Source organism: Coccinella septempunctata, chromosome 1, assembly GCF_907165205.1.
Source record: "Coccinella septempunctata chromosome 1, icCocSept1.1, whole genome shotgun sequence".
Classification (NCBI taxonomy): Eukaryota; Metazoa; Arthropoda; class Insecta; order Coleoptera; family Coccinellidae; genus Coccinella; species Coccinella septempunctata.
The window spans coordinates 61,832,695-61,853,521 of NC_058189.1; the positions used below are offsets into that span (position 1 = coordinate 61,832,695).

General features: G+C 36.2%; 2 protein-coding genes across 2 annotated transcripts in view; both read right to left on the minus strand.

Annotated features, from left to right (window-relative positions):
- Window positions 1-20,827, minus strand: part of LOC123309063 (protein tramtrack, alpha isoform) — a 592,303-nt gene that overhangs the window by 347,821 nt on the left and 223,655 nt on the right. The window lies entirely within an intron of this gene.
- LOC123309201 (adenylate cyclase type 2) overlaps window positions 237-20,827 on the minus strand; it is a 142,443-nt gene continuing 121,852 nt past the window's right edge. The window contains exons 10-21 of the mRNA XM_044892188.1: window positions 20,767-20,784; window positions 18,558-18,616; window positions 17,654-17,821; window positions 10,060-10,291; window positions 5,766-5,933; window positions 5,544-5,707; window positions 5,114-5,285; window positions 4,467-4,679; window positions 4,237-4,338; window positions 3,968-4,085; window positions 2,345-2,469; window positions 237-1,962 (exon numbers count right to left, since the gene is read on the minus strand). Of these exons, the coding sequence (XP_044748123.1) occupies window positions 1,834-1,962; window positions 2,345-2,469; window positions 3,968-4,085; window positions 4,237-4,338; window positions 4,467-4,679; window positions 5,114-5,285; window positions 5,544-5,707; window positions 5,766-5,933; window positions 10,060-10,291; window positions 17,654-17,821; window positions 18,558-18,616; window positions 20,767-20,784 (1,668 nt within the window). The 3' untranslated portion in view covers window positions 237-1,833. The remainder of the gene's footprint in view (window positions 1,963-2,344; window positions 2,470-3,967; window positions 4,086-4,236; window positions 4,339-4,466; window positions 4,680-5,113; window positions 5,286-5,543; window positions 5,708-5,765; window positions 5,934-10,059; window positions 10,292-17,653; window positions 17,822-18,557; window positions 18,617-20,766; window positions 20,785-20,827) is intronic.

Consider the following 20,827-nt stretch of genomic DNA (forward strand, 5'->3'; position numbering starts at 1 on the left):
TCTATGGTTGAGCTTTAACCACAGAGCCCAGCATAGAGCATAACTATTCTTCTACTTCTTGAATATGTGCTTGGTACCTACCTAAATAAATCTACTTCTTAAATCATTAACATAATTATAATCAGCCAAATTGAAATGTTTGGACGGCCACAGCCTTGTTATAATCAAGACTCTGTAGTAGTTGAATAGGTGTTCCTTCGGGAAAAACCAGTAGAATCGGGTAAATAATTGTAAGATAATCTTGGTCTAATTTTAATTGATTATTAGAAAAACAAAAGTCATATACAAACGATTGGATGTGTTTAATGGTGAAAGCTGAGAGATAATACATGATATAAGATTCATTGACAGTAAAATAATTTATATTAGAGGATTTTGATTTTAACATTAGGCCTTTATGGAGGCACAGCATTCTAAAGTATAGACCGCTGTGCTGTCGGTATAATTTTAAAGTCTGAGAATGAATAACATGGACATTTCGATTTGATGAGTACGTACATAGATATAATTTACATATATTATAATCCTAAATCATAACTTAATAATTCAACACAGCCTCTTCGAGAAAAAATAGCAGAACAACTTACTGATACATTTATCGCCCATAGATTAACAACCACTAACTTTTATTTACAGATGATCTCTTCAGAAAACAAAAAGAGTTAACTCTATAATCTTTGTTCAGAAACAGTACCGATTTCCAAACTGAGTTTATTCATTTACTGCTCATTCCCATCTAATAATCTCTATATATTTCACGTTGGAATAGATTCAAAATATTTTTATGGGAAAAAGTTTTAACATTTTTTATTGCTGATATGTGAGTGGAAGGTTCCAATTTTCCTTCGAATCAGACAGGTACCTATTATAAACTCAAGATATCCAGACAATTATTAATAGAACCTAGAAATGAGCAATATAATAACGAGCATCGAGAAAAAATTGTCTGCGTAAGTGAATGAACGTGGTGCTTAACTTTCATAATTATTCTTCAACCTACAACCTGTTGAGTTTTCAGCTTGCGCAATTATCTCCTCCCATTTTTGTCAATCTTAGGTCTTATTAAACATATAACATAGAGGTACGAACTATGAGAACCTACCTTTACCTCCATGGTCTCAAATAACAAAAACAGGAAGCAGTAGGACATTTCGGATTGACGGTCACGCTGAGGGGCAAACCATAGACATATAAACATGGACTGTGCCTTCCCTTTCTATCTATGCATGAAATACGGTCAAAAAAAGTGACAGAGAGAAACTGGACATTGGGCATGCAGTTCTCTTTTTCTACAATTTTGTACTCACCTCTATGCGAACAAAAAAGAGACGGGTAAATGCCCGACGATCATTTCCCTCTTTCTATAAATAAGCCAATTTCATGCTGACATTGCTCAGTCCATTATTTCTATAAAAACCATTGAAAATCTCAGAAAATATAAACTGAACCTGCTGTGCCCCTCAGTAGCCTTAGCCTTGTCAAAAGTCAGCTGCATGATAATCACAGATGATGGCTTAAGGTTAGCACTACTTCCAGACATAGCCAACTTGACGAACTTTTTCGAATTCTCGGTATACATAAGATGAATATAAATTTTTCTATCATCTACAGCATAATTTTTTGTCAATTCAAATATTAATGTTATTCGAAGATATTCATCGATCTATGTCCCTCTTAACCGACGCATTATGATCGTGATCTTTTTCCAGGCGATATGATATTGACTAAAACGTGTAATGGTTCTAACCGACTGTACATTTCACAAGCGTTTTCAAGTCTTCTATAACAAAGCTCTCATGTTAAAATAACACAACCGTTTTATCACAAAAAGATTCATTTGTCGTCGAAAGGAGTCTTGACAAAGTATGTGGTCAAAGTTCCTTTCCCTTTGACGTATGTCGGTCCCCGGCATTCACAGGTATATCCTGCATTCATCAATATCTTAGCTGTATCTTCAGTAACCTGAAAGTAAAAAAAATCATTGATCGGATAATCAATCGGATAAAGGATCTAAACGGTGTATAATATATGTTCTTCTTCTTATATCAGCTTAATCAGGATAATTAGGTACCCCAACAGTTCTCACAATGTCACTGGTAATTTGTCTGCGCTTTGAAAAATTTTTAATGTAAATGTAAATTCACCCAGAACTAAGTACAAATGACACTACAGTCACTGTACAAATGAAAACCTACAGTGTTCGCTATGTGCTTGAGCCAAGTCTTTGTATGGTTGCGCAATTAGACGATATTGGAAAATCTAAAAGGGTTCATCCATGACACTTTATTAGAAGATCATTACCTGCAAGTGCCATATCAATAAACGAACTACACTGGATATTTACCTGTATTCTTCCCATGATACCACAAGAATCCATCCTTGATGCTACGTTGACGGTGTTCCCCCAAATGTCGTACTGTGGCTTCTGGGCTCCTACCACGCCTGCTATCACTGGCCCATGATTTAGTCCTGTTGAATAAAGAGGACATGTCAGACTTAAATTACAAGGCTGGCACACTATTATTATTATTATCTGAACATGAGTAGTTGTGGCTCGGTTAGCCTTTCGGGAACTGCGATCATGTAGATCTTTTGGTCTCTACCCTACTCATTCGTAGGAACCCAAGGAGGTCGTCAATGGTGTTGATAAAACCGACAACATCCTTAGGGGCCTTGGCCGTTAACTCGTGAATATCCAGAACAGCCGGTTCCCCATATGAATGGTTTTCAGGCCGGCCAGCTCTGGACACTTGCATACCATGTATTCAGCTGTTTCTGCTTCTGATACGCAGAGCCTACAAATCTCATCTGCTGACCCGTCAGCAGTCCCACCACCATCCGAAGCTCAGATCGTGACAGTTTCAGCAGCTTTTGATGTAGGTCGGTAAAAACATCACGAATTTCTTTGACTGAGTAAGTCCAGGAGTGTTTCGCCAGAGGGTTATTCTGTTGTTCAACTCCCATTGCTGGACCGCTGCCTTATATTGGTCTTTTTCAAGCCTCAGATCCAGCAGGTGTTAACCTTGATGTTCTTTCTGCATGTCCATCGTATTTTTCAATTCCTTCAACACCACAATGCCCTGGTACCCATAGTAGAGTCATTTTATTGCCTCTGGCCAGTTGCTTTATGGTATTACGGCACTGCCATGTCAGTAGTGTGATTCCAGGGACCTCAGCGTTGCTTGGCTGTTCGTGGTGATATAATATGCGCCCCTTCAAAGTTCATTTTAAGACACTCTTGAGCGCATATGTAAACAGCCAGTGTCTGGGTCTGTAAAATCGAGGGTTCACTTCCCAGGGCTTTACAGACACTCAGTTTAGGTCCATATACCCCAATGCTGGTGCCCCTTTCTGATTTTGGACCATCAGTAAACCATGTGGATGACTTTGTCCAGACGACTCACGAAACTTATTGCACTAGGACGGTCATCTATGACCGGTTCGAAAGGCGTTTGAAATCGCAGATCAAGTATGCGCTGCAGTAGGAGCTGTGTGCATAGCTCCCATAACACCAACACAGGCCATAAAAAGCGAAATGAAATAGTAACTATGAAATAAATAAACTAAGCAAAGGAATGCGGCTTCGGTTTATTTTTATGTAGGTAGGCAGGTTTTTATTTTATGTAAGTGTCTGCAAAAAGATGCTGTTCATTTACAAACAATTATGAAATAGCAATTGAAGCTTCTATTTATACCAGCAATAAATCCTAAAAATGATTCAAAAGGATATGCCGACACATTTAGAGTTATGAAAACTTAGATGATAGTTACATATAGTATCTATAGTGGTTGGAAAAACTAATACTCCTCATTGAGATATTCCTGAATTTCTGCAATATGTGAAGCCTAAAATGCAATATCATGGTTGCAGCTACCTACTCTTTGATCGTCGAGGACACATTTCAAATTCAAAAGTTAAGAAAAGGACTGCCGGAAAAATAATTTATGACAATAAAAGAAAACCTACCCACTCTCAGTTTGAACCTTTGAAATGCATCTCTATTTATTTGGTCCAAGCTTGTCATCAGAGCTACAGCAAAATCCACCAGGGCGACTATAATGTGTTCTTCTTTACGAGTTCCACCCTGTACAAAAAATGTGAGAGAATAAGTAGTTTTCTTGTTTTTCTTTAGTACGAATTTCGTTTATTCTTGCAAAAATAATTTAGTGCTACGTGCTACAGCGAAAAGAGCAAGGAAAGCAAATCAGTTATTAAAGACGCAGTGATGAGCCTACCTTCTCTTCTTCTTTCCCTGGATTCAGTCCCGAAGCTAACATATAAGTGCTCCCGATTGTTTTGATTTTCTCTATGCAACTAAATTTCGGCTTCAATAGAAGCTGAAAATGAATTTCAAATAAATTCAAAGGAGACGTTATGGAGAAATAACAATATTATAAGGAATGAAAGGGATGATGAAAGAGTTTGGTGATAATGCACGATGCATGCATAATAGAGGTATTCCTACCTTGTCGAATTCACAAATTATTTCGTTGAGTAACCTTAGGCATTCCAAGCCTTGTTTGTTCACGTCGCTCTCATCGTAAAACTCCTTGTAGTTGGGTATGGAGGCAAACATCACTGCTATACAGGAATATCTTTCGTGGTACAGTTCCAAGTTGTCTCTTTGAGCGAGAAAATGCTCAGCGACGTGGGCTGGTAGAATATTTTCTAGTAATATCTGAAAGATGTATTATCTACGTTCAGATACATAACAGATATTTTTTCTATAACTAGAAACACAATTATTTTTTTATCAGCTAGTACCTACATATGATAGGACGAAAAGCAGAAAACACGTGGAGGTTACAATGCACTCTCCTGATGATTTGATGCATTTAAAATGCTATTTTCAGCTATTTACATTATCCTTTGCATGGGAAGTATAGTTCAAATACGACAATTGCAAATACAATCACATGACAAACGTAGCGTGCTTATTTTTGCACGTAGAGAATTGTTGCTGGGTTTTCATCATTAAACACTACATAAATCGTGCCAATTCCACAGTCGTTTATCGTTAATAGATATTTCGTTCGGTATAAGGGCAAGGCAGTGAAAAGACAAGTGGCTATTTGATTATTAGGGAGTCTTTAAAAATCTTAGAAAACTCACCTTATTTATACCCCTCATAGTTTCAACTTCCTCTTGTTCCACTTTTAACTTCGCTTTCCATAGGAAGTCTGTCCTTGCTGTGAATTCTAACTGTCGATCTAATATATGGAAAAGAAGTACAACAACTGTTAGAACCAAAGCACTCTTAAATTCGAACGGTAAACCTGGAAACCTGAGAACACAAAAAACAGAAGAACATTTTGATGATGTACAACAATAGGAGTTGCGTTCTTTGCAATTCAAGCAATAAAACTTGAATATGAACAGAGGAGTAAAAGGAATCAACAAGAACGATTTTTTCGACAATGAATCTAATGAATTTGTTCAAAGTGGTTATATACTGCCCACACTTCAACTTAGTGATTTGGCTCAAAAATGGACCGTTAATTTGAAATCTCGTATGAAAATCATGCAAGCTTTTGTTACTTACTCGTCGAAAACGATGTTATGGTAAACCTGAAAAAACTCGAGGTAACTGTAAATAACAATGTGGGTCACCAAAGATGCCACCATGAGACACAATTTCAGGATGAAACCCATCCTCAAAAATACTGATATTGCTGCTAGGACTAACGCTGAACTATACAGATATGTCTGGAAAAGAAACACGAAATATTGTAGATACCTAAATGCCATGCAACTTCTTACTTACAGGGACATATTCCACAATGGTATCGTTTGAGATTTCCAAATCTTCTAACTGAAACCGAAACTCGTTGGAACCATTTGAAAATCTTAACGAAGCACTTTGGTTGCGGCTATTATTCGATAGGAACTCAGCAAATTGAAGGTCTTTGTGGGTGTTTGGATAGTAGTCCACCTAAATGAATAGAAATTGATTTCAGCCATGCATTTAGAACGAGAGTAAATATTGTGTGAGAGCTTGAAAACTAACGACGTTTTCATCAACAGAAAAAGTATCCCATCTAGGTATACAGGGTGAGTTTTTGACTCGTACATATATTTTAACAGAAGACTCCTGCGGTCAAAAGGAGCATTTCTTCCCTTTGCCATTCTTCCAATTCGGCTTTATTGAAATTGTTGAAAAGATACAGGCAGTCGAAAATCCATGAAAAAAATGTAAGTTTGAATTATATCTCACGAACGATTTTATACGAGTAGTTGGGGAGTTCAAGAGGGAAATTCGGGATTTATTCGAGCGTGTCAGATTAACATAAGGGGAGATACCTTGGACCCTCTAGAGTACCTCTACTAAAAATTAGACCTGTATATAGGATCGTCTAGGATAGCCTCTCAAAATAGTAAAAAAAACGATCATTGTACATACTCGAGCGTGTCAGATAAAGACACATGTGGTTAATTAGATGTTGAAGAGTATATATTCTATTAATATGACAATTTAAACGTGACGAAAATGTGTGGGAGGGCGCCAAACTTGCAAAAATAACGTCACGTGTACATTCTCGAAGCGCGGTGGCTTTTTTTCTCATTTTAAAGCTAATAATTCAAGAATAACGAAAAAGATATAATCTAACAGTTTCAGCAAGCAGAAACAATAAAAATTGGCCATAAAAGTCAATAACAAAAATCAGTTTTTTTTAATTATCTCATCTCTTGGGCTTCAAATTGCTTACATTATAAAAGTTGTAGAGCGTACTATTTTCTAAAAAATTTTGTCCGAAGCAATTTCTTCTACGATTGAACGTTTTTGAGATATATGGAGATGAGTGTGTACATTAGATTGGGTTTCTACATTGACCTTGGCCTTTCGCATGTGTGGCTAAGCTCCTCGCTCGTTTATCGCCTTCTAACTCGAAAACGGTAAAGAGTATGTAAAATTGCTCCAGACAAAAGTTGTATAGAAAGTTATTACCTACAACGTCCATAATGAATACATAAACGATTAGAAGTACAGGAAGGGAGATATTAAAAAAATGCCTTATGTTATCATCTTCAAAATGTCAGATTAGGAAAACCCTCCTGATTAGTGTCAACTTATTGGGTCAACACGTCTGCACCGAGATTAACCATCTGTTTGAAAATCTGACACCCTCGAGTATGTACAAGTAACGATTTGTTTTTATTTTTGAAGGACCGCTGTGACCTTGCGTCACGTCCAAATTGTCAGTGCCTTGAAAAGTAGCTTCCTTTGGGCCCAATCAACAAATCCTCTAAAAATCTTACAGGCTCGACAAAAATATTTTTTTCACCATTTTCAACTCCTATAAAAATATCAGAAATTCAAAGAATCCAACTCTTGAATGTGAGTTGCAATGATGAATATATGACCATTTCAGAAAATCTTCATATGTTCTCTTATAATTCGCTGTTTCAGAGTAATTGGGATTCCAAAAGGGAAAGAAAACTGCGAAATTCGAAAAATTGGTAACCTAACTTATGGCTGAACACATCTCTTTTAAGGATCCACAAATTTGAGGTGTCAAGGATTTAGCTTGTTATTTATTATGAAATAGAAATGTACCAGACAATGCACTATTTGTACCAGACAAATAGTCTGCTCAATTTAATTTCTGTTTCTGCTGCTCAAATACCTAACATAGTTAGGAAGCTGAATTTTTTAATTTTAAAATAGTTTCCTGATTCAAACGTTGTAAAATATGAATAGTTAAACCATTCACTCTCCGCACTTATCATAAATAATAGCAGTTATTTCTAGAATACCGAATTCCTTCATCTTTGCAGTGGAACTTCTATTACTTACGAGTGCTATTCCCTAGTTTCATTATCTCCCCAACAGTTTCCTCCACTTTACTCGTAACGATAGAGCAAATAGGAAACAGTTCTCAGACTTTGTTCGACCCAAAGGAACGATATGTTCGATGAAGTGAGATGAGAATTCGCGCCAAAGAGGATTTGACCTCACGCAAGACACGTTTTTGCTGGTCCTCGAAGATGCAGAGACAAAAGGGTTGAAGATTTTATTCGAAGTAATGGCGTCTGAGGAACATGCTCATTCAATTACAGAGACAATAAAGTGGAATCGAGAGGAAGTTGGTTGTTTTTTGTCGTTCCTCATGATGACAGTATTTGCCCTTAGATAAGTGGAGAGAAGCGAAGTGTTACCTTTGTATTTCTTGCACTATTGCTTCTAATATTACCTGAATTCTGGAGGGGGGGGATGGAGAGATAAAGATAATTAGTTTTTCGTTCTTAGGTGCAGAATTTTGTTAGTTGACTCTCCATACAGGCTTCATAATTTGATAATTTTGATACAACAACACACGGGCGTAGCCAGGGGGGGGGGTTTCGGGGTTCAAACCCCCCCCCCGAAATAATTTAGGTACATAATATCAGTTTCAAAGAGTCTCACTTTATATGTCAAAATCACAGAAATTTCATTTCAAACCCCCCCCCGAAACTCAACCCTGGCTACGCCCATGCAACAACATGAGTTTTGTGTGCAGGGGCGTTGTCCTGCAAACAACTTTGGATAGTTTTCCTCGTCTTTCCTTTTTAATTTTTTCCCGTAGAGTGGTCAGTAATGTCGAATAGTAATCTCCGATTATTGTTCTACCCTTATGCAAAAAATCAATCATGATTACTCCATGGCAATCCCAAAAAACTGAAGTAAGAACTTTTCCAGCAGATTTTTGGCCCACGAAACTTTTTAGGTCTTGGAGAACCAGAGTGTCGCCATTCCATCGATTGTTGCTTTGTTTCTGGATCGTAGAAATGTACCCAAGTCTCATCCATAGTAACAATTCGGTTTAAGAAGTCTACATCGTTTTCAAATCGAGCACAGATCGAACGCGATGCTTCTACCCTTGCACGCTTTCGGTCAACATTCAAACATTTGGGGATCCATTTTGCAGCAATTTTTCTCATGTCCAAATTATTAAGTATTAAGCATATCTTCGTAAATCTGCTCACCTCTTAGACCTTTTGAATACAGGTACTTAATGATGGCTCGATTCTCCAATTTTTCGATTTTCACAATTTCGGTGGACATCTTTTTTTAAATTCATTGCGTAGTTACTGGTTTTCTCTTTTGACCTCAAACTTCACACTGACACTTCTAATGAATTATATTGTTCGTTGCTATAGTAACGCAATATTTTGTTTATGCATGGAACTGGTCTAGGCTAACTAGACATCAATACATCCCCGTACATATTGCCCTGAACTGCTGAGCCTGATCAGTTTCAATGCACCTTCGAGGACGTCTCGTGTAGTCTTGTCTTTTTATCCTGATCCTGTCCGTACCAACTACCGCAAGCATTTTTATATTACTATTAATATAAAATATAATATCATATCTATCTATATATCTATATGTTTAACACGCTGTAACAGTATGTCACCTACTCTTCAAGTTTTTTGGTTTATCATTATCGTTGTTTAAAGTGTTAGTTTTGAGTTTGTTGTAGAGTTTAAATCTTATTGTATGCAGTTTGTTTTATTTTTCTTCATATTATGTATCAAATGGGTTGTACCGTTCATAAATTATGCGAAGCATAATGAATAAATAAAATAAAATGAAATAAATAAATAAAAATAAAATAAATATAATATTTGTGGATCTTTTAAAAAAAGTTGCATTCGGTGCTTTATACGAAAAAGTATGAAGAATACTCTTATTTCACAAAACGTTCAAATATTCATTAGATAGCGCAGAACTTAGTTTGAAGAGTTGGGTTCTTTGAATTTTTGGTATTTTTATGGAACGTTATGGCCATAATGAGAAAACTGGAAGATTCATCAAATGGATGAAAAACTATATTCCGAAATTCATTTCAGTCGATGAAACCGTTTCTGAGATATAACTAAAAATAACATTTTTTGTATGGTTTCTCAACAGCCTGTATCTTTTAAACCGAGCCGACTCGGAAAAAATGGTAAAGGGAAAAAGTGTTTCTTTTGACCCCAAGAATCTACTTTGTTTAAATATTTATACGAGTCAAAGACTCACCTTGTATGTTCCATCAATCCTTGGACACCCTGTGTATATTTATTCAATCACTCACCAGTGTCACCACAGAACAAGCAGAAATCAAGACGACCGATACCAGAAATATGGCCAGTCTGAGGCAACGGCTCTCTGAGACAATTTCTCCTGGTGGCGAACATTGTTCCTGTTGATCCAGAGGCGTTTCTGAAGGAGGTCGTGGTCCACAGCATCCGTCCAGCCAGCATAAATAGACGAAGACTATGAGAACTACAAGCGTTGGACCAAGAGTGCCGTACATAACGAGGCTCCTGCAATAAGAAATAGGTAGTGTATATTTTGGGGGCAAAAACCATAGAAATATTGAGAAAATAGGTTTTTGACCATTTTCTATTATTTATATTGATACAAACTATATGATAATATATATTTTTGAAATCAGTAAAAATTAAGCTTTCAAAAAATAGCACAGAAATCTAATGTTCTCATTTGAAAAAACATAACTTTGGGTCATAGCTTCGTAATTAAAAATCCTGCTAAAAAGTCAAGTACGCCACTGGATTCTACTTGAAAAAGGGCCTGTATAATGTTTTAATCTCAGAGCTCTATCATCAGTATTAGCGGAAATATAAATTAATTTCGAAATCGCCATTTTTCCAATTTTCGCTTATAACTCGAAAACAAAAAAAAGTGGCCAAAAATGACTACTACTCTTGTTAGTTTCTCAGAAAAAGAGACCGAGAATGGGGTATCAGATTTTGTCTATCTCCACTGGTTTAAAAGCTGTAGTGCTAAAACATCCAAATTTGCCCACCCTGTACATACTCGAGCGTGTCAGATTAAGATACTGTATATGCTCTATACTTGTCTCTGATAATGAATTCATGCTTGTCTGACAGTTTGCGCGGTGGGACTGGCCGTACGGAAGAGTTGAAAATGGTAAAAAAAAATTTTTTTCCAGCGTGTCAGATTTTTGGAGGATATCTTAATTGGACTCAAACGAAGCTAATTTTCAAGGGAATGACAATTTGGACGTGACGCAAGGTCACCGCGGTCCTTTGAAAATGTTTAAAAAAATCGTTACTTGTGCATTAATCTGACACTAATCAGAGGGGGTTTTCTTAATCTGACACTTTGAAGATGATAAAAATCCTTTTTTTTTCGAATATTTCCCTCCCTGTACCTCTTATCGTGTTTGTATTTATAGTTCATTCAAGAATGATTGACATCTTGGGTGGCTATGGAAAATCGAAAATAAGTTGGTAATAGCTCATAAGTTGAGATTTTGTTTAGCGGAATTCAGGTTGGTATTGTGAATAAACAGTGATCTATAGTCCTATTATGTGTGAATCTATGCACTGACCGACGATAATTTGAATTTTGTACTGCTCTTTATGTTCTAAATTAAATCGTACAAATTGGAAATATGAGTGGTTCAATTTTGAATGCTGATTAAAATGCTCTGAATTCAAATATTTTTTCTTTTCAAATACTTGTATAATTATATTTGCATATTCCTGTTCTGTGATTGAAACTAAAGAAATTATTGAAGTATTTTGTGATCAGATATTAAGCTGCGTCTGGACCTACTGGGATGTCAATCATTCTTGAATGGACTATATTAAGAAAGTTGTAGATAATAGAATTCTACACAACTTTTGTCTGAAGCAATTTTACATACTCTTAACCGTTCTCGAGTTAGAGGGCGATAAGGGCGAGAAGCTTAGCCACACATGCGAAAGGGCAAGCTCAATGTAGAATCCCAGTCTAATCTATATTCATCCAATTGTCAAAATGACAAGGTATTTCTATGATGACAATTTCGAAATTAGTCACGAAAATTTTAGTGTTGTCTGTGACTGAACCTTAGAATGTATTATTTTCCAACGAGTGAATTTTCGCTTCAGCATGTATCGCTCAACACCTCGCATTAATCGCCATATATCTCAAGAACTTTTGAACGTAGAAAAAATTGCTTAGGACAAAATTTGTAGAAAATGTTATGCTTTACAACTTTTATAATGAATGCGAAAAATATTTGAAGCCCAGGGAAGGAGATAATTCAAAAAAACTGATTTTTGTGACCTTTATGGCCAATTTTTATTGTTTCGGCTTACTAAAACTGTCAGATTATATTTTTTCCGTTATTCTTGAATCATTAGCTTCAAAATAAGAAAAAACGCCACCGCGCTCGAGTATGTACACGTGACTTTTTTTTTGCAACTTTGGCGCCCTCCCACACATTTTCGACAAGCTTAAATTGTCAGATTAAGAGAATATATACTTTTCAACATGTAATTAACCACATATATCTTAATCTGACACGCTCGAGTATGTACAATGATCGTTTTTTTTTACTATTCTGACAGGCTCTCCTAGACAATTCCCCCTATATACAGGTCTAATTTTTGGTACAGATACTCTACAGGGTCCAAGGTATGTCCCCTTATATTAATTTGACACGCTCGAGTAAATCCCGAATTCCCTCTTCGGCTCCTCAACTATTTTTTCCGAATCGGCTCGGTTTGAAAGATACAGGTTGTTGAAAAACGATGAAAAAATGTTATTTTTAGTTTTAGTCACAAACGGTTTCATCGATTAAATGAATTTCGGAAAATAATTTTTCATTTATTTGATGAATCTTTTTCGAACACAAGATATCACCCACGTCTTCCAGTTTTCTCTTTATGACCATAACGAATCATAAAAATACCAAATATTCAAAAAACTTAATTCTTGAAACTATGTTGGACGCTATCTAATGAATGTTTATATGTTTATAGGTGTCCATCATTATCTATAGATCCTGATACACCTATAAACATATATACGAAGCTTTAGGCCTTAGACTCAATATCGACAAGACCAAAATCCTGGTAAGTCCGCCAGAAAGCCTTCAAACAGATATCAGCCTGGAGAATGAAACTCTAGAACAGGTCGAGCAGTTCAAATACTTCAATACTTGGGAAGCTTCATAAATAGTAGGGCTAATCTAGACACGGAAATACAAAACCGTATCAATTCGACATCACGGGTATTCTGGAAGCTAAAGGACAGAGTGTTCCAAAATCACGACCTCAATCTGAAGACCAAGACAGCTGTTTACAAAGCAGTGGTCCTCCCAACGCTTCTTTACGGAAGCGAAAGCTGGACGCCCTACAGGCGACATATTAAACAGCTTGAACAAACCCAACAACGTCATCTAAGACAGATAATGCACATTAGATGGTTCCACAAAGTTTCGAATGCAGAAGTCTTGCAACGCGCGAGTTGTACAACAATTGAGACTCAAGTAACGAGGGCCCGACTCAGATGGAGCGGCCACATTCTGAGGATGCAAGACACAAGACTCCCCAAAATAGCTCTATATGGCGAATTCACTGAGGGAGCCCGAAAACCAGGAGGCCAGTATAAGCGCTTTAAGGATATACTACATCAATCCCTGAAATCAGTTAATGCCAATCATAACTGGGAACAACTAGAGTTGGACAGGTCACAGTGGAGGTCTCTGGTACACAGGATAATGGAGAATCGAGAAGAATACAGCGGCGGCCAGATCTGGTTGGTGACTATTCATGCCCTGAGTGTGGAAGGATCTGCAGGTCACGGTTGGGTCTCTTTAGTCACAGGAGGGCACACAGTCGCAACTAGCCTTAAGAAATTACAAGTCTGTTCGCAATTTTTTTTTCTTTTTTTCTTCTTTTTTTTCTTCTTTTTTTTTTCTTCTTTTTGTAGATTTTTTCCCGGTAACGGGATACAGCAATGAATGAATCTAATGAATATTCGAACGTTTTGTAAAATAAAAGTTTTCTTCATATTCTCTCGTATAATACGCCGTTTTCGAGTAATTTGATGTTGAAAAATAAACAATGCAACACTGTTTAAAAGATCCAAAGATGTGTAGTGTCATAGATTCCCATGCAGTTTCGAAATTAAAATTCTTCTATTTCAGACGAATAAATCTGCCAAAGAATTTGGCCCTTCCAAGCCAACTATTCATTTAGAAAGTCGCACCTGTTCATAGATCCTATCGTGATTATTCGACGACTTTAATTAATTAACTTATCGGGTTTGTACCTTCACCAAAAAATAAATTAATCAAGTTCAAAGCAGCGACGATTCTCGTTCGGGGATAGTTATACCATTATTTACTTAACATCTAAACTAGGATTCCCTTTGTAAACCCCCGGCTTCGAGCTCGTATTGAATGTTATTTAGTTACCCCCTTTCAACGTGCCATAAAACCTCCAATTTCGTTTGGAAATCCTCATCCTCATGCGTTCTATTCGATACAATACGAGAGATGAGGAACTAATTAGCTTGTAAAATTGTTATGCTAATAATAGTTGCAACATCTCGGATGCTTATAATCAGATATGTGAATTAATTAGCAGATTAACAACGACATGAGGGCTCAGACTGATGATACTATTTGTCACACAAGCGCAGATCGAACCGCTAATTGATTTTCGACCTCATATGTAAACACCAGAAGGAAGCCCCAAGTTCAGTATGTACCTACCCGCAAAGTGCACAATGTTAACCTTACTTGAATTTTGATCCAAATGTTTACAATCTCTAATAACACCAGGTCTGAAAAATCTACCTACACCGAGATAAATGAGGCTCACGTTGCTTTCGAAAAAATTGGTCGTCAAGTAGTCTGTGGAATTTCGAAAGAACATAAAACTACAAAATTCCATACCCTACTTGACGACGAATTTTTTTTGAACTCACATTACCTCAGTTGTGGCACATCCAAAACAAAAAAGCATACGAAACACGACAATTTCTTCTACCCAAAATTATTGAAATTTTCATTGCTTGTTCTCATCCTAAACGCACTAGGTATACAGGGTGGTCCACATCGTAACCAAGACATTTAAACCACGTATTCTACATCAAAAATAAGCCCTAGTTTGTCATATAAACATATGTCGAGAAATGTTTCCTCTCCGAGATACACAGTGTTAAAATTATAGAAAAAAATTTTTTTTTATTAATAATTTTCACACTGCTTGAAATATTTTTATGAAATTTGAGACATAGGTTTTGAGCGTCAAGGAGCACTTTTTGCATAATATCATTTCTTTTCTATTCTACCAGTGGCGTCCGTACTGCAGCGAGATTGAATATTTTCAGGCAAAAGAATCATACGCCACTGGTTTTTCCGACAATAAAAATTACTCTTTGAATCCTTATTTAGAGCAAATTCGGTCTCTTGACTTTCTGCTGTACGAGGCACCGTTTCCGGTTAAAAATATAAAACACATTCTCATACATAAAGAAATCGTTCACAAAATTAGTCTAAAAATTATTATTTATTATTACCGGTATGTACCTACCATATCAAATTTTGGCGATTTCTTCATGCATGAGAATGTGTTTTATTTTTTTAACCGGAAACGGTGCCTCGTACATCAAAAAGTCAAGAGACCGAATTTGCTCCAAATTAAATAAGGATTTAAATAGTAATTTTTATTGTCGGAAAAACCAGTGGCGTATCATTTTTTTATCTGAAAATATTCAGTCTCGCTGCAGTACGGACGCCACTGGTAGAATAGAAAAGAAATGATATTATGCAAAAAGTGCTCCTTGACGCTCAAAACCTATGCTCAAATAAATATAAATCATAAAAATATTTCAAGCAGTGTGAAAGTTATCAATAAAAAACATTTTATTTTCTATAATTTTAACACCCCGTATCTCGGAGAGGAAACATTTCTTGACATATGTTTATATGACAAACTAGGGCTTACTTTCGATGTAGAATACGTGGTTAAAATTTCTTGGTTACGATCTGGACCAGCCTGTATAGGCTGTATTAATACCCCCTGCATCTACGCTGTATAAGACCCCTCTCACCTGAGAAACTCTCATTACCAAGAAAATACAGATTTAGCGCCCTTAGAAGCAGTTCTGTAAACCTAATTGAAATTCTGTGGAAGATGGTGTTGGGAGATGCATCGAGCCCTTGCTTTTGAGTATCTCCAGTTTGTAACGAGCCATTTCAGCGTTGAAATTGAGTAATTAATATTGTAGACTGAATATAATGAAAGTTCAAAACGGGCTGTTGTGGAAAAACAGACCTGCAACTTGTTTGTCGCACCAGATATACGAGGATTCATTGAAAAATTCTCAATTAGGTACGTAAAAACAATGATGAAGTACCCAATTTTTCGAATTTCACAGATATTCTTTATTTTTGAACATTAAAATTTTAAATTACTCGAAATCGTCGTATATGTACCTCATACGAAAATATGAAGAATACTTTTTTCCACAAAACGTTCAAATATTTAGTAGATAGCGTCCAACTTCATTTAAAGAGTTGGGTTCTTTGAATTTTTGGTATTTTATGGTACGTCATAGTCCAAATGAGAAAACTGGAAGACGTGGGTGATATCTCTTGCTCGAAAAAGATTACTCAAATAAATGAAAAACTATATTCCATTCACTTTTATTTTAGCACTCGGTTGGCCAAGGGAATTTAACACATTTCATTATATTGTGTACGTATTTTATCACAATGTCGAATCTCTTCGGAAAATATGTGACGAACATAATTGAAGTTTATACAAACTGATTGAAGGCATACCAATTCCAGTTATTTGCATGGAAACTACAAGAGATTAGTATAATATCATAATATGCACTAGCTTGAGGAGAGTTTATGTTCGTTATCTTCTTTGGCTAAAGTTTGAATATGTTACATCAGTTGTAGATTTCAAAAACATTAACCCGAAGATGAAACGCATATGTTGCAGTGGTTGGGAATGAGTATCTCCCGAAGGAATTAACAGATAATTACAAAAATGTTAAATTCTTCAACAAAAATCATCTTGCATCAATGTTAATAAAAGGAATTGAAGGAAGTTTCAAGTCAAGATGAACTTCACCTTTGAACAAAAACTTCACATGAATAAACAATTAACAGGACAACTGACACGTATTTGTGGCTGTTCATCTTTCTTTGATATAAAAATAATAATTAGGTATTTATTGGTACCTCGAGACATTTACAATGTATAAGTCAAATGAAAAATAGAAAAATCAATTCTCGGGAACTTATTCTACGACATTCATCGAAAATCCTGCAGTAAACTTTTCGCATTAATTCACTCAAACATAAAATTTTCAAATGCCACCACTTTTTTGGGTCTCCCAATAGAAGGAAATTATTTGTCATCCTCTTCAGTCACAATCTTTCTGTTTGTCGAAATATTCAGCTGAAATATAAGTAGTTTAGATTCAGATGAAAGATGAAACATGATATAAATTCTCTTACATTGATTAATAACTATTTGAATGGGCGGACCTGAATTCTAAATAGCACTTCCTGAAACCCTGTCTCTTTTTTCAATCACTTTCGGCATTTTCGTAACAAAAATTGATATTGATATTAATTGTGGCAACAGCGTTATGACATTAACGATATATCATGAGTGCCAACCTTACTCCGTTCTAGTTATAATACAAAAACTTGAGAAAATTATTTCATAGCCAACCGACTGCTTAAATAAATGTGAATGGAGTATATATTCCAAAATTAATTTCATTAGATAAGACCGTTTGCGAGATAGAACATAAAAAAATAGCCGATTCGGAAAGAAGTGTTTCTTTTTATCTTTGACAAAATATTCGTACGGGTCAAAGACTCACAAAAACTTTACCTTGGTATAGTAGTCAGGTGCATTACACACATGGCAACAAATACGCATGACGAGCAGGCGATGTAGTATCGAAACTCTGGATCGCACAAACTTCTATATTCTCGTTCGTGTTTGGGATTCCGAAACCACAATAATGCCGGATGAAGTTCTTCAGCACTCCAGGATTTTCTGGAAAACAGGTTTCGTTAATATTATCTCTTGCGAGTCAGCTCAGTGATCTATTTTCGAAATTTCAGCTTCCTAAAATTTGCAATGTTCATTGGCAATTATGTGTGGAAAATTTTTGATATCAACAATATGGGTATAGGAAAGTACTAGACGAAAATACTCACATAGGGAGAGGGAAGCTAAAAAAGTTATAATAGATAGGGTGTCCCATTTGAAATTACGAAGTTTGTAGAATTTTTTCGTATAAGCGGCAACGTCGCAACATTGAAAATATTTTAGACAGATAGATTTGAAGCGTAAACACTCGTACCCAAATTTTCAGAACAATCCTATGATCCGTTCTCCGAAAAGTCTAATAAGCCAGCCTGTATAGTGTAACTTGTTTCTTTCAAAAAACATAAGATAACAGTTTGTTTTACCAAGAATAATGAAAGGCTAAAAAAAGATCATAGTATGCTTCGAATATATTAGTTAAATCTTTTATTTCAAATTGCGTTTAATAATCTTTTAAGGTGAAACACACGTGCTCTCATTTTATTCTGTTTCAGGGCAAAATAAAACGAAGGAAACTAGCACAACGTGCAAGTGTTCGCAGGAAATCAGTTTTAGAAGCCAAAACATGTTCCCTAATCTGCGATTGAGAAACGAAAGATGAAATATAAATGTCTTCTTCAACCTGAAAAATAGTTCTTCAAATCCCTTACTTGAGATGAGTTTGCGGGAGGATCATACTCACTTGCATTCCAAACACGTGCTCCTTCCAGGAAGCAGATTGGATTCTATCATGGCCAAGCTCTGTGAAAAATGCTTTTCAGTATTCTGAATTCGAAGTGGTTTTACGATGAAACGTCACATTTTATTTTGTTATTTTATCAGTAGGTTAGCATTGGACACGTGCTGTTTTTGAATGTGGATTGGAAAAATGTTTGAAGTAAGATTAATACACTGCGCAGAAAATTAACGCACATTCTGAAAATCTCAATTTTAATGAAAGTTAACTGTACATTGACTTTATAACTTATTTTTTATGTTCTCTCGGGAAGGTTTTGAACGAAACAAGACACATTAAATGGAAGAAAAATTCAAGATTTCACCGAATCTTATGTGAAAGAAGAGAAATGAACAATTTTCAAAATACTGAAATGCTGATAAGTGATTTAATACTTGGTATTTCCACCCCTTGCGTTAATTACAGCTCGGCAACGACGGTTCATACTCAAAATGAGTGATCTTAAAATGTTCTGATCTAATCCTCAACAGATTTCTGCGAGTTGGATTCCTAAGTCATTAAGAGTAGCTGGATGATTTTCTGAACTTCTCAGCCTTCTATTGAGGTTGTCCCAAATCTGCTCAATCGGATTGAGATCTGGTATTCTTGCTGGCCATTCCATTCGAGAGAGTTCAACCTCTTCGAGGTACTCCTGAACGATGCGCGCACGATGGGGTCTGGCATTATCGTCCATAAAAATGAAATTTTCACCAATGTATGGGGCAAATGGCACTTCATGCTCTTCAAGAATGTTCCTTATATACTTATCAGCATTCATAGCTCCATTATCAACGACCACTAGGTCTGTGCGAGCAGTCAAAGATATTCCACCCCATACCATAATCGATCCTCCCCCGAAACCAGTAGTATTCAGGAAATTGCACTGAGCATATCTTCCATGTGGACGTCTTTATACAAGGGAACGTCGATCACAATGGTAGAGGCAGAATATAGACTCATCTGTGAAGAGAACTCTTTCCCAATCGGCCTCTTCCCAATGGATATGCTCTCTCGCAAAATCCAAACGCGCCCTTCGATGGGCTGGGGTAAGAGCTGGGCCTTTTGGCGCGACACGAGGCCTTAAATCATATTCTCTGAGGCGATTTCTTATTGTCTGAGTGCTAATTTGCACCTCATGAGTTTGCTCAAGCTGAATTTGAAGGAGGCGAGCGGTTGCAAACCGTATGATGAAACTCTCAAGTAACGTGGTCTACCCTGTCCTGGTCTTCGGATATTCATACCTGTCTCCCTGAATCGCTGCAACATTCTAGACACACTTGTATGGGAAACTCCAAACCTTTCTGCAATTCTTGTGTATGTCCACCCTTCTTCTCGCAAAACTACCGCTTGGGCACATTCCTCTTGGGTCAAATTGCGTGTTTCGCGTTGCATAGCGATCGAGTGTAGAAAATCAAAGGAAAGAAAAACTATTGATCACTAGAATTGATCGAGAACAACTGATTTTAGAATGGAGCCAATACATTCAAAATCTGATAATATCATCTTTTTTTATTCCTGCTGGGAAAAAACATCTGTATTGAAGAGAACCGTTGAAAGTAGATAACATATGCATGCATAATTCTGATAAAAATAATTATCATTGGGAACACCTTCAGTTGTAGTATAAATTTGAGATTTCCATAATGTGCGTTATTTTTTTTGCGCAGTGTATATTGAATATCAAGAAAATCAGCATAACAGAATAGATAATTTGTGACTTCAATTCCTAAATCATTCATATCAATAATCATCCTTTTGAACTCCCGTTTCAACAGGGATTAATGTTCTATTCCCCATCAATTTTATACAGATGTACAAAAATGAAAACCACAATAACCACTAAAATCCATTTCCGGTGTTAGCTGTTGGCGGATTTTAAACATCAATTATCAGCTTTTAGCAGAATACGGGAAATACATATTTTCACATATCTATCAGTCAGCGGAAATGCGTTAATAGCAATTAACTAGAAATTCATATCCTCATAAATGCCCCTATGAAAAATAGAACTATTTCACCATTTTAATTCAGAATTCCACTACTAGCGTTTTACTTGGATTTTTACAATTCAGATTGGACATCGATCACTTTACGTATTTACATGCACTTTGTATTCTATGAACAACTGAAAATGTTAGTCACGAAATTAGTTGGATCATGCAGCAAACTAACGAACCTGTCTGTAGGAGTCAAACTGTGAACATGAATAATCAAATGAAAATGTTAAAATCGTTAAA